This window comes from Cygnus atratus, chromosome 23, assembly GCF_013377495.2.
Source record: "Cygnus atratus isolate AKBS03 ecotype Queensland, Australia chromosome 23, CAtr_DNAZoo_HiC_assembly, whole genome shotgun sequence".
In the NCBI taxonomy this organism is placed as follows: Eukaryota; Metazoa; Chordata; class Aves; order Anseriformes; family Anatidae; genus Cygnus; species Cygnus atratus.
The window spans coordinates 6,771,057-6,795,590 of NC_066384.1; the positions used below are offsets into that span (position 1 = coordinate 6,771,057).

General features: G+C 51.5%; 1 protein-coding gene across 12 annotated transcripts in view; it reads left to right on the top strand.

Moving 5' to 3' along the window:
* The first annotated feature begins 5,353 nt into the window (after positions 1–5,353).
* Positions 5,354–24,534, top strand: part of SCMH1 (Scm polycomb group protein homolog 1) — a 70,371-nt gene continuing 51,190 nt past the window's right edge. For 6 of the 12 annotated variants that reach the window (XM_035565128.2, XM_035565132.2, XM_035565130.2 and 3 more), the window contains exons 1-2: positions 5,354–5,415; positions 23,589–23,673. In XM_035565128.2, coding sequence (XP_035421021.1) covers positions 23,649–23,673 — 25 coding nt within the window. In that variant the 5' untranslated portion in view covers positions 5,354–5,415; positions 23,589–23,648. Of the gene's footprint in view, positions 5,416–7,531; positions 7,561–20,881; positions 20,989–23,588; positions 23,674–24,534 lie in introns of those variants that run through there. The other 6 variants (XM_050715228.1, XM_050715225.1, XM_035565131.2 and 3 more) reach the window with 6 other exon arrangements.

Genomic DNA, 24,534 nt, shown 5'->3' on the forward strand with positions numbered 1-24,534 from the left:
ATATGAAGAGCAGTTAAAGAAAAGATGAATTAAATTGAATCAACAACCTGAACTGTTTCCTCATTCCCATAGATAGTTACGATTCTGAAAAGAAAAATCTTTTGCTTGAAATTTTCCACGACAACTTGGAAAGCAAAGCAAGCATTGTTTGGGGGAAAATGACAGAAAGGAAAAAATGGGAGAAAATGCAACATGAGGATTAAAAATTAAAAGTTTCCCTAGTAATTGGATACCTCAAACAATGGTTTTCAGAACTGGGTGGGAGGAGCTTAATTATTCTTTCAGTGCGTGAGGCCACCCCGCAGCTGGGTGCGTCCCGGGGCAGAGCACTGATCTCCCACGGGGGGACCAAAGACGATTCTCGAGTCCCGGTGGGAGGGTGAGGGGTTGGCTCGGGTTAAGACGTGCAGCAATTTGTGAAGGGTGCAAACAGGGTATTAAGTGGAGTGTTTGTGGCTGGTGGGATTAAAGAGCAACAGTAGGAAGTGTTTAAAATAAGGCTGGAACAAGGGAATTCAAACCCATATGAGTCTCTTAATAGATGCAGAACTTATTAACAGAGGTAATAAATCAGGAGTTCAATAACTTTCAAAGTTCTGCTTATGCAGAAACTGGATCTTTTTTCTTGTAATATGTAAGGCTGGTGAGGTACTTGCAAGCCTGCTATTAGCCGAGAGGTTTAAACAACATATACTCAAAACAGACTTATTTTTACACTTAGTCCTGGAGAGCCCAAAGAGAATAACTCCCAAAGAGGTGAGGGAGGTACACAGAGGGCTTTGAACTACTGCTGAGATCAGAAGGGTGCTGGTGCGGAGCCACTGCAAGAGCAGGAAATCAAATAATTATGGGCTGGCTAGTTTGATATCACAGTAACGACAGGTACAAACCAGGCAAGCCCCAAGCACGGGGTGCAAGGCATGGGCACTGCACCGGCGAGGAACGGGTGAGAAGAGGAGATGTGAGCCCCGAGCGTGGCACGGTGACACGGACCTGGGCACCCAGGCTTGGTGTCCACCTTTTTTAAAGGCTGTGGGCAAGAAAGGATAGCAGCCATCAGAAATGGGAGAAAGAGAAATGTGCCATAATGAGGAAATTCACTGTTTTGCCTCAGAAGGAGATCGAAAGGGGCGGGTTTGCAGCGTGCAGCCTTCCTGTAAAGGTCAGTCTGTAATCTGGCAGGGAGAGGCAGAGCTGCCCGCAGACGCCTGGACAGGACGCCGGGCAATTTCACACCACCAGAAGAGTTTCCTTGTGATCGCAAAGACGATTCTTTGTCCCATGATGCCTTCAGAGCAAACCGGGACCCTTTTGGGAAAACATAACCCTAGTGAAATTCAATGGCTGCTCTCAGTATGAGCCTGCCTTGGGAAGGAGGATGCACAGGAGGTGCTTCAGGGTGACCTGCTGCTTGCAGCTCTGTAAATAACCTCCCCTCCTGCCGTCCGAGGCCTGGGGGATCTCCTCCCCTCCCGGAGCGAGCTGTCAGGTCGAGCAATGAATCAGGAGAGCCAGGATGGCGCTGCGCATGTTTCCTTAGATTTCCTTCCCTGTGCCCTGTATTCAACTTTTTATTAAATATCAGATTCCGGAAAGAAAGGTCATGAACCACGAGACACCAAGATTTTTTTTTTTTTCTAGCAGAATATGGTCTATATTTTTATCATCCATGCCAGACTCAAGGTCGGCAGAGTGGAACCAGCCTGGTAGGAAAGTTGGTCCCAGAGAGCTGAGAGGCACTAACGAGGGAGGAAGAGAGGGGAAAAGCGCAGACAGCAGATGTATTTCTTCTTCTTTACTGCGCTATATTAACATACAGCCTCTCTTTCAGAAGCTGCTGCCACCAGCGAGTCCAGCACCACAGGCACTAGGACACCAGTGCCCATCCGCAGTTGTTGGTGGTGCTGGCAGCCTCCAGGAGCTGGCCCAAAGCAGACTGCAAATGTCCTGGAGCTTTTTTGGCAACACTTCATAATAAATGGCAAACCATTTCTGCAGCTCATTTCCATTGTAATATTAATCAAACTGAATTCCTGTGGTGCTCATATGGATGTCATATGTAAATCCTTCAGAACTCTGCTGCTGCTAACTCCAAATTAAAGTCAATGGGGAAATTTCTCTCCTGTCTCCATCTTGCAGCCCTTAGCTCTTGCGCATTTATTCCTTTCATGAAATCCCGATTATCGTAGAAATGAGGAAATACCAGAGCTGATGAAACCCATGAGGAGCACTAACACTTCTGATTTTATACGGAAGGTGCTCAGATGCCATGTTGACAGGGAGTACCATGAAGCCCGAAACGGAAGGGAACATCTCTCTGTGCTGTACTGCCATAACACAGTACTCTGTGTATTGGTTAAAACAAAAACACTCACCAGCATTTCCAGGTGCCCATTCCCTCAGTGGGAAAATTTTAGGAACAGGCTTTTCAGTCCACTGCTTATCTTCAGCAGCGATGGGTACCACACTTCAGAAAAGAGCATGAGAAACTTCCCAACAGCAGTTCTGGAACAACTCCCTCTAGAAGAGTTTTCTCCCCCGACCTTAGAAATCCTGCCCTGTTTGGAGAAGTGTATATCCTTATTTGCCGTTTTTTTTTGTGGGGGAGAGAAGCAGGCAAATACAGGTTGTATTTTGTTATGGGAATACTAACCCTTTCTTTTTCTTTTTTTTTCTTTTTTTTTTTTCTCTGAGAAGGGGATAAGAGAGCTGTGAATTAGTTGCTTGACCCCAGGAGTTAGCTACTGGCCAGCCAGAAGCTCTTTTGGCCTTGGGCAGGATCCTAAACCTTGCAGAGGCTGGACCAAGCCAGCATTTGAGGCAGGACAGCATTAGCGCCCCCGTTGTGTTGTCTCTTGCCTCTAGTAGATGGAGGTCAGCCATCCAGTTCTGCCTGCAGCCTTCACAGCGCAGGGAATGGCATTAGCTGCCCCAAAGGAAAAGAGAAGAGCACAACGAGCGGGCCAAGACGGTTCACACCTTCCTGCAAGGGTGCCCCCAGAGGCAGCGGTGTGACGATTCCCCCTCACTTTGCACCACCAGAGCCCCTGGCTTTTTACTGGGTTCCTCTCTGCTCAGCGTCAGCGTGACTTCCAGGCCAGGACAAAGAGCATCGCAGATTTGACAGCAAGCAGTAAATGGCTTCATCTTCCCTTCATTGCATGTGACAAAGCTACTAGCAGGAAGCCTTTGGTGCTGCCAGGACTAGTGCACGGGTGAGGAGCAGGTTGGTGACACTGCACTGGAGCAGGGTGGAGGTCATGCTGCCTGGCAGAAGGTTTGGCCAAATCCTTTGGCTGAAAATGCACGCTGACAACCACACATTACCAGGGGCACTCACATCCCTGCTGCCAAGGTAGCTGCAACCTGCTTCCCATCCCATCCCATCCCATCCCATCCCATCCCATCCCACCCCACCCCACCCCAGTAGGCTGCAGAGCACTTGCTGTGGTTCAGGCGATGATGAACCTGCCCTCTGCCTTAGTCTCACTCTCTCCTAGTGTGCTGGCTCCAGCTGAGTCTCAGCTGTTTCAAGTGTTAACTGGCCTTAAGCTGTGGGACATGATACCTGACAGACAGGGGTGGGTAATTCTAGTCTCAGGCACAAGAGAGCTCTCCCTGAGGACAGTGTCTCTGCACTGGGCAGAGCTCCCTCAGGCACAACCTTTCCAAACACAGCCAGGCCCCGTCTGCACCAAGGATGCTTCCTTCTGATCTTTTGCTTTGGTTTTGAGCTAAAATACATGAGTTTCCATGTAATCCCACAGCACAAGAGAACAGTCAAGGGAGAGACTCAGATGTTTGTCATGTCGCTACGTGCACTTTGGAAAGCATTCAGGTGCTTTTTTTCCTGAGAAGGCTTGTCACATATGTCCATGAGTCACTCCAAAGTGATGTCTCCATATTCTCAGTGAAATATCTGTATTGTGAGAAGTCACAATTACCCAGCAGCAGTCCTTTAGATCCACTGACCATTGACTCGAGCAGCTCTGAAGATAACTGGATCTCCAGAATGCAATATACTTGTTGGTATTTTTCAGGCAAGCCAGCACACAGAGAGAGGACACAATCTCTTGCTCTGTAACTAGCTACAGCATGATCTAGTTGATAATTAAGATGAATGGCTTTGTTCAGTTGCAATATCTTGCAGTGGAAGCAGGGTCCTCAGCATGGCCAATCCAGCAGCCAGAACATTTATGCAGAACAAGGGGGAAATGGCACCCTGAGCTGGGAACCTGGCTCCAGGACCACCGTGTGCTGCTGCCTTCTGGCTGCACCGGGGCTTGTGCTGCCTGCCCACCCTGTGGGGCACGGAGACCCAGGGAAAGGGCAGAGGCAGGGGTGAGCAGATGGGGGGGCTCTGCTGTGGGTAGAGGTGGCTGTGGCTGTGTTGGTGCACAGGAGGAAGGGGGACAAAGGTGGCCCTTAGAGTAGCAATGTGTCAGATTGGGTGTTCTCTAGCTAAGGGATGCTAGGGGACGTTTTGGGGTACTGTGTGTAGGTTCTGGTTGCACTGGAGGACAGGACAGGTCCACCTCTGGTCGGGGTTGGCTTACACGAGGGTCGGTCTGCAAGCCATGAAGGGTGCCATGAAGGTACTGAGTATGTTCCGTACTGTATTCTGTGCTCTCTGTACTGAGTACAGCGGTGGCGTGAGGTGCACCTCTGGCTGAGGGCCACGGCAGGGAGGTTTGGGACGCTGGGATCCCTCTGTGGTGTCCCCACCTCGAAGGTGGCTGCAGGGCTGCATGCAGGGCGAGGGCCTGGTCGGGGCAGGAGGCCAGGGGCCATCTGGGGGCCCAGGGAGAAAGTTTGGGGGTGTCAGGGGGAACAAAATGCCCCTTATCCAAGGGCACCACTGGCCAAGGGTGAGGTATGCGTGGGACACATCTCTCAAGCACCGCCACAAAGCAGCTGCAGGCTGGACGGCAGCGTGGCTCCAGCTGGCGAAGGAGAGCGCGGTGTCCCCTGGGTCACCTCTCCCACTCGTCCCACGGCTGGGTTAGGACACGAGGACCCCGTGGGGACCCCGCAGTCCCACACACACGCGGCGTGTCCGCGGAGCGACCCGCGGGTGCCCGCCGGGGGCCGGGGGGAGAGCCGAGGGGAGAGCCGGGGGTCAGGCCCCGGGCCCGGCCGCCACCTGCGTGCAGCGGGCCTGGGGCACGGGGGGAGGCAGCGGAGGCTGTGCAGGGCCGGGGGCTGGCGGGGGCCGCCTCTGCGTGCGGGCCGGGCCGTGCCGGGCCCCCCGCGGCCCCGCAGCCCCCGCGCGGCGCTGTCCCGGCGGCAGGGGGCGGCGCTGGGCCGGGCCGGGCCGGCGGCCGCCGCGCTCCCTCCCCCGCTCCCCGCCTTCACTGCGCATCGGAAACATGGCGGCGGCGAGGGACTGAGCAGCAGCGCTCGGCAGCCGCGCAGGTGAGGGGGAGCGGCGGGGGGCCGGCACGGCTCGGCTCGGCTCGGCTCGGCTCGGCACGGCCCGGCCGGGAGGCGCGGCGCTGGGCACGGCCCGGCCGGCACCGCCCGCGGGGCTCCGGGCACGGCGCTGTCCGCGCGGGGTGGGCGAAGGCACCGCGGCCCCCCCGCCGCCGCCGCCCGCGGTGGCAGCGCGGCAGGCCCGGCCCGGCTCGGCCCGGCTCGGCGCGGAGCATCGCGGAGCGGAGCCGGGCTGTCAGAGCGGCCCGGCCGCCGCCTGGCCCGCACCGCGCCCGGCCTGGCAGCGCTCCGGCCCGGCCTGCCCCAGGCTGCCCTGCCCTGCCCTGCCCTGCCCTGCCCGCCCGGCCCCGCCGACACCTGTTGGTGCCCGCCGGGGCCCCGGCCCCGCTCCCGGCCCCGCTCCGCTCCTGCCCCGGGCCGCGGGGGCCGGGGGCTGCGGTGCCCTTGGCAGGCCCGGGGGGCTCCGCGCCGGGGCCGGCTGCCCGCGGAGCAGCCCCAGGAGCTCGGGGCTTTGTTGCGCCCTGAGCTGGCTCTGGGCAGGGCTGGACGAGGGGGTCCCCTAAGCGCAGGGGGATTCGGGTCCCGAGCTCTTCCCGCAGCGCTTTGCGATGCCTTGCATCGTCCCCCAAAGGCCCGGGAGTGCTTCGAGCAGACTGCCCGAGCCCCTCGCCTTCCCTGGTGCTGCCTATTGACATCCCGTGTACGAAAAGGGAGCGGGGACACGGGAGCGTGCTGCCGGAGGTGCCGCAGGCTCCCGCTGCCAGCCCGTGGTGCCGCCTGCCCCTGGCCGCGAGCCCTGGAGGACAGCAGGAAGCCCGTGGTGCGGAGAGGGACGAGGACAGAGCTGGGAGCAGGAGTGGGCATCACTCACAAACCTGCCCCTGGGACACTGCAGCCGAGGGGTGAAGGGCAGTCCCAGGGACTGGCCAGAGATATCCCGCAGTTACTGTCCCCGGGGGAACATCTGCTTCTCCTCCGTAGCCCCTCTGAACCGAGGGTTTGAGCGGAGCTGGGAGTCGAGCAAAATTGAGCTTTTCACGCATATTAAGGTGTTTAAAAATAAATACAGTGTCAGGCTGGCTGCTACCGCACGTTGTTCAGGTTCAATCCACGCGCTCTTTGAAGCTCCTGTGTGAAACCGTGGCAGCAGTTTGGAGTCTTGATGACTGAAGGTAGAGATAATAAATCCAAGTCCGTGGCCTGTGTTTTGGATGTGCTCAGTAACATTGGCTTTGGCCTTGGCCGTTTTAGGTTCAGCAGCTCTATACTAAACTTAATCTCCGTGGATAAAATAAGAGCGTGGAGACCCAGCTCCAGGGTACCCAGCTTTGATTTTTGGCTCCATTTCTGTTTACTGTTGTTGTTTATAGTAAACACTGTGCGCTGAGTGGCTGAGAACAGCCATGTGGCAGCCCCTCTCCAGCAGCCAGTAATATTGGGGAAAACTCTCTCCTGTATCAGTTCAATTGCCGGAGTAACGGCGCGCGGCTGGCTGTGCCGAGCTGCTGGCAGAGGGACAGCTGCCTCCTCTCCTCCTCTCTGCCGGCCTCTTCCCTTTCAGATTTTGCCCTCGGACTTTAGCTGGCCAGGGTGAGATGTCCCAGCACACTTTCTGGAAATATTTAGCATACAGGGTGATAGTTTCATAGCTCCCTTGTGCTTCAGAGCTGTCACCGGCAGCGGCTGGTGACTCGGCGCTGCTATAGGGAACGGAGCCCAGCTCGTGGGCAGCCGGCGCTCGGGACGAGCTGCTGTGAGGGGTCTGCGCTGCGTGGTCGGGTAGTTCAGGGTCTGCCCAGTAGATGGTATGAAAATGCAGACAGAAACAGGGGGAGACTTTTACAGTGGGCGAGATGGATATACACACGGCTGTGCCATTTCAAATCTTTATTTTAGTAAAGGTTGAAGTGTGATTTTTTTTTTTTGAGAGACAGACATTGACCCAAGGTGCTCCTGTTTTAGCATTCACATCTTAGGAAATGACAAATCTGTGTCTTGATAATCCGCTTTTTAGTCAAACATTTGGTATTAAATAGATCAGGTGATTAACTAATTAAAAGAAAGTAAATGTAGAATCTAGAGCAGGCACGTGAGTGGCATCCCTGCAAGTTTTGAGCCTCAGTTCAGGTCAGTCCGTCTCCTTTACCTTGTTTTTTCTGTGTATAAAATTTTAGCAATATTTAACTCTGAGTCACTTGCCTGGAAACTTGATGAATTTTGCAGCACATTTGGTGTCTTTAAATGAAAGATGATGTTAGGGTATAAAATGCTGATATCATTCATCAACTGGCTGTATTTCAAACTAGGGTGTCAGTGCTCCAGGGGTTGTGTCCTTGCCTTATATTTAATTTAAAGGAATCCATAACGCTTTGTGTCATAGCCTCGGGCACAGTGTGCCCAGAGAGGACCTCAGGGGATCATGTAGTTGTTTCCCAGCCCAGAGTAAGATCAGGTACACATCTAAAACCCCTCCTGATTAACGTTTCTTCCTTTAAGGCTTTTCCTGCTGGCCGTTGCACATCCTGTACAGGTGCAACACTCAAGCATCCTTGCTATTAGAGAGGTTTTGATGCTGTTTAAGATAAATCTCCATATTGTACTTTAAGCCTGTTCCTGCTTTTATGATCAGCAGGGCACATGGAGAACACTGTACTCCCAACATCTCTGCAGCTATATCCGAAGTATTCAAAGACTTTGCTCTCTCTTCCTAAGCTGATTGAGCTCCCTTTCTGTTCTCTTTTCATATGGGCTTGTTTTCTGCTCTGCTGATCTCTGCCCTTCTCTGCACTCCGCTGTCGATCCATGCTTTTCTTACGATGCCGTGGTCAGGCTGGGCTTAGCAGGACTGTATTAGCTGAGCTTCCGTGGAGCAGTAATAATGAGTGGGCCCAAACGATCGCATTTCAGGTATGTCTAAGTACCATTACATGCGAAAGGAAGGCAGATCAGACGTTTGCATATTTGCACGTTGAACTGTGCCGTTTGTGGCAAAAGACTTGGCTTGCTCTGCAAGCTCCTATTTGCAAAATCTGGAGTGGCGTGCTAGCAGCGTGGGCTCAGTGCTGGTGTAAGTTAAAACTTGGCGTGTTTGGTTCCCTTAAAGCCATTATGCTTGCATCTAGCCCCCTGTCTCTCTTTTTTCTTGACTGAAACTGAAATTCAGTTTGCAATGGGACAAGCGGATTTTGAGTCATAGAGTTGCCCATTTCTGTTTAAAAGCTTTCCCCATAAGATGACCAGGAGAGGTCTGTGGGAAATGAAGCAAGACGCGCTGAGGAAAGAGCAGTAGCTGCAGCTCCCACCTTCTTTTGCAAGGTTGTTAATCTCCTACGTAAGTCAGAAACGTCTCAAGGTAAAAAACATCCCCACAAGAAGTCTCTGGGTGCAATGAGACTGTAACTCCGAACAACCTCCTTCGCCCCTGCCATACACCCTGGTGCAGCGTGTGCACCCCAAGCCATGGGACGTGAGCAATGTTTTATCCCAAAGATGGCAAGACCTAGTTCTAAAGGCAAGGTGTTGTGTGTTTTTTAATGTACTCATAAAGAACTCCTTTCTTTCCAAGCTTAAAAAATATCTCACTGTGAAGACTTCCCTAAATTCTTGCTCAGTGTTTGAAGTGATAATGCAAATGTGAAAGTAGCGGGAAGCACGTGAGGTCTTCTGTCTCTTTATCACCAGTTTTTGCTTGGCTTGTTCATGGATCAAAGGAGACTCGTTCATGTCTAGTGGCCTGAGCTGGCAGTGTCAAGCCGCTGAAGTGTCACCAAGCTGAAGGAGGGTTCAGAGCAGAGGCATCGCTGCTGCCTGGCTTGTGCTGAAAACTTTAATTCTCAGTGATCTCTCTCTGCCTTAAATTACTTTAAAAGAACAGCATAGTGCTGAGCTTTTTTACAAAGGTTTCCAACAGATGACCTCTGGCGGATTTAGATGCTATGATATATGGCATTGCAGCCAGCAGGGTTCCTTCAGACACCTACCAAATGTTTCTGTGGCTGTAACAGGGATTTGAGCAGAATATATGCCTCAGCTCTCCTTTTGCATAGTCTTGCGGTTTAATGCAGACTCATCCTGAGCAAAAGTTCAAGAATTTGGCTGTGAATGGAAGGAAAAGATGACCGTCCTGTTCTGCTGCCTCTGCTGTTTGCATGGCAGCCTCATCCCAGAGGCCATGCGGGTGGGTGATGTCCTGCAGTGCCGCAGATGAGCCCACCGGATCTTTTCTTCCTGAGATCTGACTTCATCGGGAGTGGGAGGTTGTCCTTGCGGCTCCCCTGTCTGGCTGGAAGCTGCTCGGTGGTGGTGAGGAGGCTGGAGCTGAGTCAAAATGGCCATTGCCAGCGCGAGGGAGCTGGCGTGAGAGTTCAGCACAGGGCTTGTTGTTTTCCCTGGCACTGTGCTTGCGCCTCTGAAATACGTACAGCGTGCTCCATTTCTCGCTCAGAAGTTTTTTTTGTGTGTGTGTTGTAAATCAAAAGGTATTAGCACCAGCCAGAAGCCCACCTCCTCCTGGAGATACCTCCCCCAGCTGATGTGCTCCCAGTTACCCAGCTGCAGCTGTGTGCTCCAGGCTGACACAATGCGAACAGCCCAGAAACCTCCCCGCGGCTTGGTTTTGTTTTTAACAACGGAAACCGTAGGAGTAGATGCCAGTGGAAATTTGTGAAATGCCGCTTTTGCCCATTGAGAAAAAGACAGCTTCTCCCCTCCCTCGGCCCTGCCAGCGTTGTGCCAGCGGCTGCGTCGGGTCCCTTCCTCGTCGAGGGAGCAAGGTTGGTCCAGGCGTTGGGGGAGCTACGCTTTGTGCAGTTTGGTCGGGCACGCTGAGGGTGGACATGGAGCAACGCCTCTGGCTTCCCCCCGTGTGCTGCTGACGTTTGGCTCTGGGGAAAGGCCCTGCTATGAAGAACAGCTGCTTTCCAGCAAGGACTGCGTCCCCGCAGGAGCTGCAGCAGGAGGCTTGTGCTGTTTCTCTCTGTTCAGCGTTCGTGGGGTGCTGCGCAGGTCAGAAAACTGGCGTCACTCCAGCCCAGCACCGATGGGCACGGCGTAAGCGGCGCCGTTTCGGATGCGGCTCGTGGCTGCCTTGTACGCTGCCTGCACAAGGGAGTCCCGCGGTGCCTCTGCAAGTGCGAGCTGGGCGCCGGCTTTTGTCCTTCCTGACCTCTCTGTGCGCAACAGCCACACCTCATCCCCTCTTTCTGGGCCTCTCCTTTCCTCCCCTGCTCCAAATAAGCCTCTGCCTCCTCCCCCAGCACTAACCCCTGCGTTCAAGGCAGCGGGACGCTCATCCAGCTGCGTCTCCGCAGGCGGGGGCCGCGTGTTCCCCGTCCGCTACCTCCTGGCCGCTGGCAGCCGCGGCGGCGCAGAGCCTCCCGGGCTGCCTGCCAGCACCGGCCCTGCCCACGGCCCTGCAGCCCGAGGGAGAGGCCAAGGGGGAGGCCGAGGGGAGGCCAGCGAGCGGCCTCCACGGGCGGCTTGGCCGGGAGGCACGCGCGCAGCAGGGGACGGGGACGCGCAGGGCTGCTCCTAGGCCGGAGGCCGGGCTCTGCTCTGGCTCCCGGTGCTGTGCAGCAGGTGCTGTGCAGCCAGGTGTCTGCCGAACCTCCCTCAAGCAGCCTGCCCTCCCTCCGGCCTTGCCCGTGCTGTGCATGGGAGGCGGGAGAAGGCCCTGCCTGGCACGCGAGGAGCGTTACCCACGGGGAGGCACAGCGAGCAGGCAGAAAAGCTGCTGAACTCTGATGTGGACAGAGGAGGAAGTTGCACCAATTCCACTTTCTAAAAATAAGTCGAGTTAATGTTCCCGCAGCCCAGAGGCTGCCGCTCTTTACATGCTGAGTTGTGTTTTTTTTGTCTTGTTGTGGCTAATTTTAAAAAAAGACGTTACAGTCCATCAAAATGCGGCACTGCTTGTGCGATCAAATGTACACGCTTATAACAGTCCTGGTTATTCCAGTGTTTCTAGAAGTGACCTTGAAGGGTTACCCACACGTAGTGTTTCCTAGAGGTTTGTCTAAGCTGTTCTTAAAGATTTTCAATAGCGGTGATTCAGACTTGCTTCAGCAATCCACTCCAGTGTCTGACTATTCAATGATTAAGAAGCCTTGCTTGGTATCAGACCACTGAGGCTGTGTTTTAACCTCTTTGTTTTGACATTTCACCTTCTCCCTGCCAGGCAAAGGGAAGAAAGATTCTCTAAATTCAAAAGCGATCATATGCCTAGGGTTTGGTCCTTCTTTCTGCCTTTCGCATCAGTGTTCGAGTGCCTGCTGGCTCTTGTGTGCTGCTCTGTGGTTAACTACACTTGTGTGACACTCGGGGAGCCCTGGTCCTGACTCCCGTGCTGTGTTGGCCATGACTTGCAGACCGTCATCGGTGCTGGTGTCAGTGGGAAAGCAGTGCTTGAGGTGAAAAATGTTTTATTGAAATTGTGCATCATGAACTCCCCAGTTGTCTCTTATTTCTATAGAAAAATGCACATCTCGAACACTGTATAAAGTTTTTTGTTAGTAATACATTTCATAAAAATCAACAGGATGGCATTAAAAGTTGCATTACTTCAAGACATGATACAGAGATGCTGCTGATAAAACTGTTGCTGAGAAGGAAAGAGCAGAATATTGTTATCTGTCACAGGCAGGGCTGGGTTTTGTCTCCTTTGCCTGTGGTAGAGCATTTTATGAAATACGCATTTGCTATAGAAGTTCATGATCTGCAGCTAATTTCCTATTGCTTCCCATGCTAAGATGGGTGTTTGCAATATCTTCAAGGCATTATCATAACTTTTTCATTTCATTTGTTGATAAAATCGTTATGATGCATTTCAGGGAGAGGTCTACAATTGCAATAGGCTGTGATTTATTCAGAAAGGGAGGAAAAGGGATGAGGCACCCAGGATGAGGATTTCTGCCTTGCAAATCTGGGCTGGGCTGGGCTGGGCTCCCAGGTCCCTTCCAACTCGGAATATTCTGTGGTTCTGTAAGACTTCTGTAACTCAGTTATCCTGCTTCCTTGCCGTGTGTTTTCTGCCATCAGTTATCTCTGGGGCTCGTGTGTTTACCCAGGTTTTGTTTTTGTGCTGGGAACGTGTGGCTGCTCCTGCAGTCCTATAAGGAGAGGCAACAAACACGTGCAACTCCTTTACGGTGCCCTCGCCCTCCAATCTGCCAGCTCCTGGAAAGAGTCAGCGCTGTAGTATTCAGTCTCGTGTATTAAAACTCCAATTTACTTTCCATTTTGCAGAATTCCTTGGGGAAACTGTTCACTGTTGCGTGGACCTAGAGCAAGTTTGCTACTGCCTGATCAGCAATGCCTGTCCGCGCATGCGTACGCTCGCTCTGCAGGTCCAGGGCTGCGGTGAGAGGTTGGTGCCGGTGGCCTTTCCGTGGCAGGGGTGGCCTCCTGCTCTGTGCTGGCAGCTGGCCCTGAGCAGTGTGGCACTGCTGTAGAGCAGCTAATGCAGCACGTGCTCTCTGCCACCAAACGTTAGGGTCGTTGTTAATTTAGTTTTAGTGGTTCTTACCAGTTCGGAAGCAGTGTAATGCTTGGCTCCTACCTTGTTCCCTAGAGGACAAAGTTCACAGTGGCCTTCAGGTTCTTGGTGCCCTGCTCTGTGTTTCTGTCCTTGTGCGCAGGTAACTCGGCATTCTGTCCCGTAGCAGGGTGTCTTCTGTAGGTTCTGTCGCGTGCAGTTGACGTGGTACAACCCAGAAGATGTTGGTGACTGATGGCCAGTAGGTGCCAGCTCCAACCGGGTAGGTCCCACCTCACTGCCTGCCTGCAGCCCGTCTCTCCCTCCGAAGGGCAATAAGCCGCGGCAGGTGAGCAGTTCTGCTGCCTCGTCACATGTCCCCGGAGGTGAGCGCCACGCCGTCAGTTCAGCAGTCCCTGACAGGGTTTTGGGCTGACCGCGCGGTGCCGCGTGTCCCCAGCACGGCAGGAGCCTGGCGGCCGATGCCGGGGTCGCGGCTCGGCGGTGCAGCAGGGACGGGCTCTGCTCTGGCATCGCCCAAGCCCCCACGGCGTACGGCTGGGCCGTCCTGCTATTGTTCGGGGATTACAGCGAGGCTGAGGGACGGCTTTGTTGTCTTGGCTCGCTTTCCATTACTCTGAGCTTCGCTCTCATCTTGTGTGCTGCTGGCACGATTTCTGTTTGTGTATGTGGCCGTATACGCTCACTGCTATCCGCTGCGCCTCACCAGAGGACTCGGTCTGGGTCTGTTCAGTTATTTCATATTGTTGTCAGCTGGAAAATCTGTAAATGCCCTGTGATATTTTATGGCTCTATAAGCTGTACAAAATGTCCAGCAGGTAGTTTAATGTCTAGCAGATACACTCTGTAAGAGTGCGTTTTTTTCATTAGCTGTTTGGCAGCCTCTGAACATACTTTCGTAGCTGCAGGATGGACTTTTGGTTGCTTGTGGTCATGATGTTTTTTTTACATTGGCGTCTCCCGTATGTACATGTTATTGCCAAAATAAGAGATTTAATGGTGTCTTGTGCAGAGGACGGTGGAAGGCCTTGCAATATACTTTTTGTTTTCCAAACTCTTGGCCGTTCAGGAATGTAGCAACTTTTTCTTTACATAATCAAAAGCAATCTGTTCAGGGTTTCTTGCAGGAACCGGCTAGTGAATTTTCCTCTCTGGGAGTAATTCTCTGGGGATAACATTTCTCTGTACTGCTAGATTGCTCTTTCTTTTCTTATTAAAATTTACGGAAGTTTTGATGAGGATTTGTTAGAATTCCTTTATTTCCAGACTTTGCAGCTTGTAGAGGATATTTCACCTATTTCAGTAGATTTACAGTTTTGACTCCTGGGATTTTAGCTCCTTCAGTCACAGATGAGACCGGAGTTATACACAGGATAAAAATAGAAAGCAGTAATTAATACACATCCTCAGTGAGCCTGGCTCTTCTGGTCTCTCTTGACATGTTGCACTGCTGCAATTTCCTCTCCTTTTCCTATGAAATAGATGAATTAATCTCTCTCTACACGAGCGAGAAATAAAACAAAGAGGCTCGCTTCCTGCCCTGGCGCGCCGCTGCCTCGGGTCGTGGCGGGTTTCTGCAAGCTCCCCGCACTCCGCGGCCCCACTGCTGGGCAGGGGGAGCGGTGGCACGGCCTCGGCCTCTCCCTCTGTCCGCTGTCTGTCCGTCCATCCGTCTGTCCAGGGCTGGCCGACCTGCGCTGACTCCCTTCTGCAGGGGCACACCTGGGTTTGTGCAGCGGTGCTCCGCACCGTGAGGATGCGGGAGGGTTTTTTCTCTCGCCTTTTGCAGGCAGGGCTGAGCAGTTGGAGCTCGTCCAGTCCTGCTGCCCGTTCGCACAGAAGGATTAGGGCTGCAGGGGTTAGGGGGAAGAGCTGGGCTCTGCATCTCGCTCTGCAGCTTGGCGTGGAGACCTTGGGGCATTTCTGAGCCCCGGGGAACACCGCTGCCTGGGGCCGGGTGAGGGATGAGAGCACCTGATGCAGGCAGCATGCCGAGAGGCTGCTGTGGTGCCGAGCCATGCTTATGGGTACAGGTTTTCAGCCTGTGCATTTTCCCAAGGGTTATTGCTAAGCACTCAATTTAACTATTAGGATCAGTTACAGAAGTAAAGCAGAAGATGGGAAAAGGCAGCTCTAGATTTATGTAAGCATTGTCTTCCCCCATGCCTGCAGTACTTCAGCTCCCTAGAGAGAGCAGTGGTTTTGCCCCTTGCCATCAGGGCTGGTTGGCTCTCGTCTGCTCCCTGAGCTCCCATTTCCCTCTCTGCAGTTTCGGTGGAAACACCTGGCCCTGTGTACCTGGCCCTGGGGAGCGTCCTCCTCTGGGCCGGAGTACTTGGAAGTTGGAAGCTGATGTGGAGATTGGGTCATTTCCTCCCCCTCTCCTTCCAAGGCTCTCCTCACTTCCACTTCTGTTGTCCCCCCCAATTATCATCCTTTTTTAAATTTAATTCCCCCTCAAGCTTCCTTTTCCTGCTTACTGTTTCCTGAGAATATTATGCTGAGACTTTATCAAACTTGCATTATGAGAATTAGTTAATGCAAAATCTTCTTCCAAGAATTTTTGCATCCAGCTTACAGTATCATTGCACAATCAGTGGTGACGCTTCCAGCAGAGAGACAACTGGAAGTCAGACCTTTCTGTTTCTGCTTGCTAGGGGCATGGGCATATATTGTCTCTATGGAGCTAAGGTACATTCATTTCATTAATTAGTATTACAAATCATGGATGCATTTATCCACCTGATCCTTTCTTCCTGTTTCTCCCATCCCACAAGGAGCTTAGTTTTTAAGTAAGATATGACCGAGGATAGAACAAGTGTAAGGCTAATTATCAGGGTTTTGTAGAATATATATACCAGGTAATGAACGTAGGCTTATGAAGAGAGTGCGTGGTGGGGCACGTTTCTGCTGCCACCTGCATCCTGAGTGTAACTGCCCTCTGGAAAAGCTGCCACAATTCACTACAGGACCTGCTTGAGCCTGTGAGAGAAGTGTGTGCCTGTGTTACAGCCAGATGACAGTGATATGGAAATGCTGCACTTCTTTTTTACGTGCTCCTGTTTAAAGTCTTATTTAAAGACCTTGAAGCATCCTGCTGAATGCTTTTGTAGGGTTGACTTTGTAATGGTCATGGGCAGAATCCCATCTGAAGGTCTTCTGTAAGCCATCTGCTTTCATTAATAGCTTTTGGATTTGGCACACAGCTCAGTGCAGATCAAAATAGCCACATTGCTGCAAAACTTTCTGTACTTAGTTCGGCCCTAGCGCCTGCGCCACAGAGCACGTCGGTGTGCGCCCTGCTCTGCACCGCTCCCAGGTGGGGCTCCCTGCCTGCAGGGCATCGGGACATGGCCATAACACGCCCAGGGTCGGGGACTGCAGGGCACACACACCTGGTAACTTCTCTTGTCTGCTTCGAGGTGACCCCAAGGGCTGGGCTGGGCGTGCTGGCACGCTGCTCAAGGCAGCTTCTGCTGCTGTCGCCCAGCCAGCCCTCTCCTAGGGGCAGATGACTGACTTGGGGCTGTGTGAGTCCTACTGACGCCAAATAATTATAGCCCAGATGGCTCAGTGGCAGAAACATTAGCCTAGGGCACGCAGATTCAATCCCCTGCTTTGGCACGTTCTTCCCATGCAGCGCGTTGTAAGTCCTTCGGTGCCCTGTGTGTAAAAGGGGCCTCGCCGCTCCAAAAGGCCTGCCCTCCGCGATGGCTTCTGTCGCAGCGCATCTGGGAGAGCTGCTGCAGGTGTGGTGGTGGCATGGTTTGGAAATCTCCGCTTAACACCAGGAAACAGAGACCTCCAGTTTTTCCAAAGCCCCTTAGGGAGATTTATGATGAGCCATGGTCTCGATGGCCTTGCTGACCGCTGTGCCTGCAGCCTTCCTCATCCAAGGAGGAACGATGGCGAGGCAGAGGCTGAAAGCCACCAGCAGGACCAGCAACGAAGACATCTGCTGGAGTAACTCAGGAGCGTAACAAAGCTTCGTTAACCCAGTCGTAATGAGAGGGATTGGTGCTGTGTGACTAGCCTAAGTCTGCTCCGTACAGGCGTCCTTGTGGTGGGCCGTTCCCGGCCTCCTCAGCCCAGGGCTTCACTGCAGGCCGCAGAGGCTGCGCTGCTTGACCCCTCCGGGCCTGGGGGGGGTTAGATCTTGCACCATTTTGTTGTGTTTGTTTTCTGTAAGAAGCAAAGCAAAACCCAGTTTAAAACAAGAGTTCTGATTTTTCTAGGTTTAATGTGTGCATATCTTACAGTGGTTAGATCGTGCACCCCTTCCTAGGAGGACTTGAAGGGCCAGGTTTCTCACTCCCATTTCCATAGAAATGGCAGACGCACAGCAGGCCAGCTTTAACTCCCAGCTCATCAGCAGAAAAGCGTGTGAGAAGATTAAACGTGTTTTATAGCGGCTTCCTATTAGCAGTCTCAAGCCAGACTTTCTAAACTGGCTGTTTTTGTGTTGGTTTTTTTTTGGTTGGTTGGTTGTTTCTGTTTGTTTAAGTTCTTTTCTCTCTCTGCTTTGCAGCCTAGATATCCTGTTCCTGGAGCGTACAGAAAGTGTAGATTTTATTGCAACCTTTTGAAACTTCATGGAGAGCAAGGTCTGTTCCCAGTGACACAAGGCAAGATGTTTCTATTTTGAGCCAAGGCCCACGCTGCTGGGTCTTTTTTTTTTTTTTTTTGAGAGAGAGAAACAGAACATTATTGGAATCCTGCAAGGTTTTGTTTCATTTCCTCCACAGTCTTGAGAGGTGGTAACTCCTGCAGCCTCCCTCATGGCGGTGAGTGATTCCTTCCAGCGGACTCTGGCTTTCACCCCCATCCTGAGCTGTTGGCTTTCCCTTGAACTCGTCTCAGCAGTGTCTGATGATCTAGCTGTCGTTTTCCAGGAGGCTGACCCATCTCCTCTCCCCTCCAACCTGAAGGTGTTCAGGAGGAAGTCATAAAGTTGATATTTTCATTGTAGAGACATGGCCTATCCAAGTTTTTTAAATGTTCTTTTCTCTCTTAAAATGTGTTCTCCCCTGAGACTTGGCTCGGGGCTAGAGAAGTGTATTGCTTGTGATCACGTCTTCGAGACACCTCAGTGTCTTAACATCTTTCCCAAGAATGTGTTTCTGAAGAGCCAGTCGTGAGGTCTGGAGTTTATCAGTCCACTTCTTACATGGTAGAAAGATAAAATTAGTTCCAGAGAGAGAGAGAGAGAGATGTTGGAAATGACACAAAATCCTCCTGGTAAAAAGAGAAGTAATGGTTTGCAGCCATCGGGTATTTCAGATCACACGAAGGGATCAGTACTCCAGATGGAAATACTGACGTTCATTGTTACAGTGTTTCTTTGAAAAATTTCCTAGCATGAAGCATAAGGACCCTTGAGACCTAACAAGGGGAGATGCTCCCAGAGGTACTGTCGCTCCATCAGCCTGCGCTCACTGCTGCCAAAAGGCAGCTTTGCACAGACAAGAAGAAATAAAACTCCGGGCTTGTCCAGGAGGACGATAACAAGGAGGTGGAAGGAGATAAATCTATTGGTCAAGATAAATTCTGGCTCGCCTCTTCAAAATTTGCAGCTATTCCCTCTTGAGAGCTTTCCTTCCTGGTCCAGCACAAGCATGTGCGTGTTGCTGCATTTCGGTACACTGGTGTTCATGGGCTGGGAGCTGTCTGCTCCTCGATGGTTTTAGACCAGCAAAACTTGTGGCGTCTGCAGGTCAGGCAGAAACCTGAGGAGCTAAGTCTGGTGGGAAGTTGGAAGAGGAAAGAAGTGCCCCAGATCACATGCTCTCATTTTCCAAGGAGGCTGGAAGTGCTTTTCTCCACTTAGAAATTAAAATTGGTTTAAAAAAAAAAAAAATGTGATGGTAACGGAGCAGGCTGGCGTGGTTATATACATGGTTGTACACGTTTGTTGATCAGGTCTCCGTGCCTGGTTTCCTGGTCAGGTTTGGAGGAATCTGGTTGCGGTGTGCCCGTGGGGCAGCTGGGCTGGAGCAGGAGGCGGTGCCGCGGGGAGCGCTGCCCTGGCACCACCGCGGGAGCTCCTCGGTGATAGCCCCTCGCTGTGGGCACGTAGATAATGTTTGATGGAAGGATTCCCCTGCAGAACAACTCAGTGGAGGCAGAGGTTGTGCGGAGGGGGTTTCTACCAGCTGGGCCTGTCGTGGTGCTCAAGAGCCGTGCTTTTGGCGGGGGGGATCAGTGACTGCAGGCGTTTTGCATTATGAGAAGCCCTCAGGACTCTCTTGTGGCTGTCCCATGGGATCTCCAAGAAGCGTCATTCTCACAGTCCTCCGGCAATACGCAGTTTTCTTTTCTTCGTGATCCTAAGCTGTGGGGTATGTATCCACCCTACTAAAACCATTTTTCAGCTTCACTGTTGGTAGTTTTCTTCCTCTTCTGTCTGAAAACATCTTGCCTGCTGGCAACTGCATTGTCCAGAGAGGTCTGAAGCTTGGCACGCTGTCAACAAACCTTCAGTTACCCATTCAATCAAACATGGTAGCGCTGTGAACTGACTTGGCCTCCATCCCAAGGTTCACCATAATCTTCCTCATATAATAGGAAGTCCAAACAACCCTAGGAAATAATTCAGATGCAAGTGGTGCGTTTAGTGGAATAAAGAAGTGCCTAGAAGAGACACTAAGAATCTCAGCTATAACTCCTTTCATAATTATGCACTCTAAAGGAGCAGAGGCTTTGTAGATAAAGAGATTACATGCATCTTATGAGGTCTGTATAGCTGTGACAGTACCTTCCATCCACATTTTTTCACTTCTTGTTTTACTGACATCGCAATTGCAACGTTTAGTGCAGGAGTATCACAGAGCAGGCTGCCCATAGCCCTTGAGGTCCCTTCCAATCTGGCACAGGTAAATTGAATCATCCTCCCCTTAGGGATGATCAGATTTTTTGGTAAGAGCAGTGGTTGGGGGGGGCAGGACTTAATTAGATTAAGGAGCTGTTCAACAATGCTTAGGATGAGGACTGCACGGCGTGTGTGCTGAGCGAGCGACAGCCTGAACCAGAGCCCTGGGATATCCTTCCCAGCTTCCTAGCTGCTGCCTTTATTTTTACACATCTTTCTGCAACGCTGACGTAGAGGAGAACAGGAAAAAGAAAAGTAAAATACACCTGAGGTGTAAATCTTGATGCAACCAATTCTGGGGGCAGCGGGAAGGTGGCAGAGCTGCACCTGGTGTGCTGCCTGTGGCCAGGTGTCGGCAGCCAGGTGGGAAGGCACGGGCACAGCTTCTCCTTGCGAAGGGCAGCAGGTAGTGCGGTCGTGCGCTGGGCAGGATTTGGCTGGTCAGCTTTGGAGTGAAGCGTGAGTACCAACAGCCTGTGCCGTTCAGACTTTGACATAGTTAGAAATGCTGTTTTGCTGTTTTTTTTAATGTTACTGATCTCCTTGTCTTGATAACGTCCTCCACGAGGAAGTTGTATGTCTGTTAGTTTCCAATAAACAACAATTCCTTCTCCCGGGTACATACTTGTTATTTTTTTATAGATTATAGATTTGCCCTGCTGCAATGTGGAAAGGATAATTTGGAGTCCCTAATTCACTACTTTCATGCCGTTCATTGTTTTATATGCCTCTCCGGAGGTCTCTCTCCTTTTTATTACTAATCAGGTCTAGTCTTTTAAATCCTTTTTTGTGTGATAGTTTCATTTTACAAAAGCTGAACTAGTTTATATCAACTCAGTTGATGTGATCTTACTGATATCAAAGGTGTTTAACAGCTGCAGTCCCGTGTACTCGTTGCAAGCTGAACTTAAATTGTGTCAAGCTCTACGCTGCTTTGCTATGGCAAGTGGGAATGTTTGTTGCAGCTGTCTTTAAATTTAAGTTTGGATGTCTTAAATGAATTAAATATGAACATGAATAATGCAGCTGGTAACCTAGCCTTTCTGCAATTAAATGCAAACTTTTTCATTTTGTCTCTATGCTTCCAGGTTTTGATATGCTCCAGTATTTGTACTGACTTTGCTGTCTTGTAGGAATGATGGGGAACTAGAGCTCATGACAGTTCAGTGGAGCCGTTGGCACTTTTGATATCTTGGTGAGTGGAAGTTGTTTGGAACTGTGAAAAAGGCACTTTATCTACTACAAAAGACAGCAAATAAGTTGGTCTACTAAAGTTTTAAGGTAGCATCCCATTTAAACAAGTTTGTACCTTGATGTGTCCTTTCAGGGCGTGAATTCTGGAAACCAGCACCACATAAAACTGTGATCTGTGCTTGCAAGATAACCTTGATAGACACAAGTGTGAGAAATACAGGTTTTGACAATGAAGGGAGTTTCAATTCTGGTATGCATTTTGGTAGAAGTGGCAGGGTCTGGAGATGAAGTATTACAGCACGTGCTGGGCTGTGTAAATCTCAGCTGCTTCACCTGATTCAAAAGTGAGATTGTCCCCTTAGTGACATTGACCCAGCCACCAGGTTCTCCTCAGGTGTCTGTTTTGTCTAATGCTTTTAAGGAAACTCCTATCTATGTGAATAGCCAAGTTTTCCCCTTTGGATACCGAGCTGTAGCTTCTGCTGTTTATTACTGTAGGATTTTCTCGGTCTTCGATTCCTGAACAGTGTAAAAGACCACATACATCCGTACCGCGTTTCTTCCTGCCCTGCCCTGCCCATTAACTTGCCCGTTCTGACATTCACTTTCTTCTGTCTCAGCTGAAGTCTGTCTTCTTCACGGGGGTGTTTCAGACTGGCTAAAGCCTCTGGGGTGATTCCACCTCTCACCTGATTGGATATTGGCAAAATAAGATTATAGCCTGTTTCAGGTTGGAAGGAACTTCGGGATTTTGCCTGGTCCAAGCCCCAACTCAATATTTACATCTCATTCTCTTCCATGACATGAGATCTTATTAGGAAGCTATGTACGGTGCCGGCTGAGGGTCTGGGCAGTTGTCTTCATGCTTTACAAGTAGTTGGGTCTCTCTCCTTACTGTCTGAGCAAGGACCAAGTGTGGAGTTATTTCGTCTTGCCCGCTCAGCTTTGGTCTTCCACAAATGGTGTCTGAGCATCTTGTACACACTCATGAATTTCTCCTGCAAGTGTTGCTGCAGGGAAGGGTTACACGTCCCTGCCGGGTAGGGCTCTGAAGTACTGAGGCTGAAGCAGCTTTTCAAAAGCCGTCTGAGTGGCGCAGAACGGGTGGTCCAGCGCCAAGCGGGTGAGATTTATGGGCAGCATTAGGTGCTTCAGAAAGTCCAGGTCCGCAGGAGCCGAGCAGACATCGGTGGTGCAGAGCCAGAGATGGGGAATGCTTGTCTGCTGCCTTTATGTAACACCTCGCGCCCTGGGGTTTATGGCTGGAGGACTTTTCCTGCCGTGACTGCTAGCTTTTAATAAAAATGACAGACGAAAATTATGAAAAGAAGCATTAAAAGTTGTAAATAAGCTTTCATATGTTGATTGCTTTCAGGCATTTAAAGGGAAAGAAACTTTACTCTTTTCAGAAGTATGCACAAACACACACACTGTTTATGAGAGAGGCAATAAGAGACTACTGTGTACCTTTTGCTTTAGATTAAAAATCAGCTATTCACTTTTTTTTTCCTTTAGTCTTATTTCAGAGTTTTGCTCAAGGTTGCCAGCACCGCACCTAAAGACTGTAGTTTGCAACATTTGTATAGAAAGCTAAACTCTTCATTTCTCTTAGATGTGGAAAAAAGGCCGTTTTTCAGAATCAAAACCTGTAGTCTGTCCGGATCTGTACAGAGCCCTGTAAGCAGGAAACTCAGCGTAGCGTCCTGGTGCGGCTTCCTCTTACATCCTCCAGCCTGACTGCCCCACCGTGAACAAAACGGAATTATATTGACACAATTAATCTTTAATTAGTTAGTGTAGTGTCACAACACGCTTTTACTAGCTTTCCTAAGGGCTTGTTCGTGGCTTAGCCATTCATTTAGATATTTTCTGGCGGGGTTTGCCAGGGCTGGGGTTGGGGCTTTCTGCATTCGGGAGCCGCTGCCCTGCACGGCAGCTGTGCGGGAGCAGCGGCCTCCATGCGTGTCCAGCGCACACCTAACGGCTCCCATCTCCAGTAACACTTGCTTTTAACAAGAATGCGAATGCTTTTTCTTGTCAGGGGCAGTCTGGCCAGTTTTCCTCCAGTCGGGAAAAAAAAACAATGCAACTTGGACACTCGTTGCAGTAGTAATAGCAAAAATATTTCCTGGGTCATTGTCCAATTTCTCATCCTTATTACTCAGAACTGCTGTGAGCAATTTGAATTGCAAGTGGCGAGCTGGGGATTGCGGTGCTGCTTTGCCAGAGTTAATGTTATGTTTCCATGTGTTTTCTTTCATAAATTCCAGCTTTGCCTCCCTTTGTTAGTGAGCAAGAGCAGCCCCCCTTCCATGTGCACACTCGGGACCTGCTGTATAGTTAACAGAGAGACTGGCATATGCTCTTCTTGCTTATTTATGCTGCTCCCACTGCCATAAATTTGAAGTTCTCCGCGTATTGGAGAAAGGCTTTTAGTTTCAGTGGGCTTGAAATGAATTGTCTGTATTCAGTAGGAGGTGTTTGTGCAACCTGGGGTGAAAGAGCATCTATTTTCTCCCCGCTGTGTAATTAGTTAATGTTGCAGATGATTGTATGCTCCAGAAATGGGGAATTTTCTCATGTTTATTTCTTTTGTCCTAGACATCTTCAGTTATCTAAAATCAAGCCAGTCCCAGGATAAGGACAGCAGCAGGTGATATAATGCGGAAACCAGGCCCTCAAAAAGGTGAGCGGTGATGCTTGGCATAGACAAAGGCCCGTTAGCGAGCTGCTCAGACCAGAGGAAGGAGCACACACAGCAGACCAGGAGGCCAGCCATGGGGAGGGTGGGGGGACGTGCTGGTTGTAGGTGCAAACAAAGCTCTGACAAGGGAGTTTCTCGTCTCTGGCAGCGTGCAGGGAATGCTTCCATCAGTTCCCCACCGGGAGCCAGCGTGGCTGCGGCAGCCCCCAGGATGCCCGGGCTGGCCCCAGGGGTCCCTGCAGCGGTGGAGCCCACCCGGCAGCGCCACCGGCCTCTTCCTTCCTCGTCTTCCTGCAGCAGCGGTCGGGGAGCGGAGGGTTGGGTGCCGGGGGAGCCCTGGTGGCCCTGCGCACCCCCGCGGTGCTGGGGCACGATGGCAGGCGGGGCGCTGCTTGCAGAGCTGCTGCACGCACCATCTGCTCGTGCTCCCAGCGTGAGGCAAACTGCTGCTCTGCTGGCACAAGCCTCCCCCTTCTAATGAGGCATGAAACCGAAGACCAGCCTACCTCGTGGAGATGAAATTCATTACAGGCACTTACCTCTCGCGGCCTCGGTCTCTCGTCCCCTTGCCCGCAGCTGTGGCGAGGCGCTCAGGACAGCCACGCGCCCGCTCCCCGCGTCCCGCTCCCCCGGACGAGAAGGGCCCTGTCAAGCAGGCTGCCTGCAGCTGAGCCGCCTGGACCTCGTGCTTAACTAATAATATTGATTTCCTTTAGTGTTGTTCCATACATGTGCATTTGACGGGAGTGATCTCATCACATGCGCTTCAGAGCGTGGGGGAAGGGAGCACAGCAGAGGAGGGCGCATCCTCCGCAGTCCTTTGTTCACATCTGCTGCACGCAC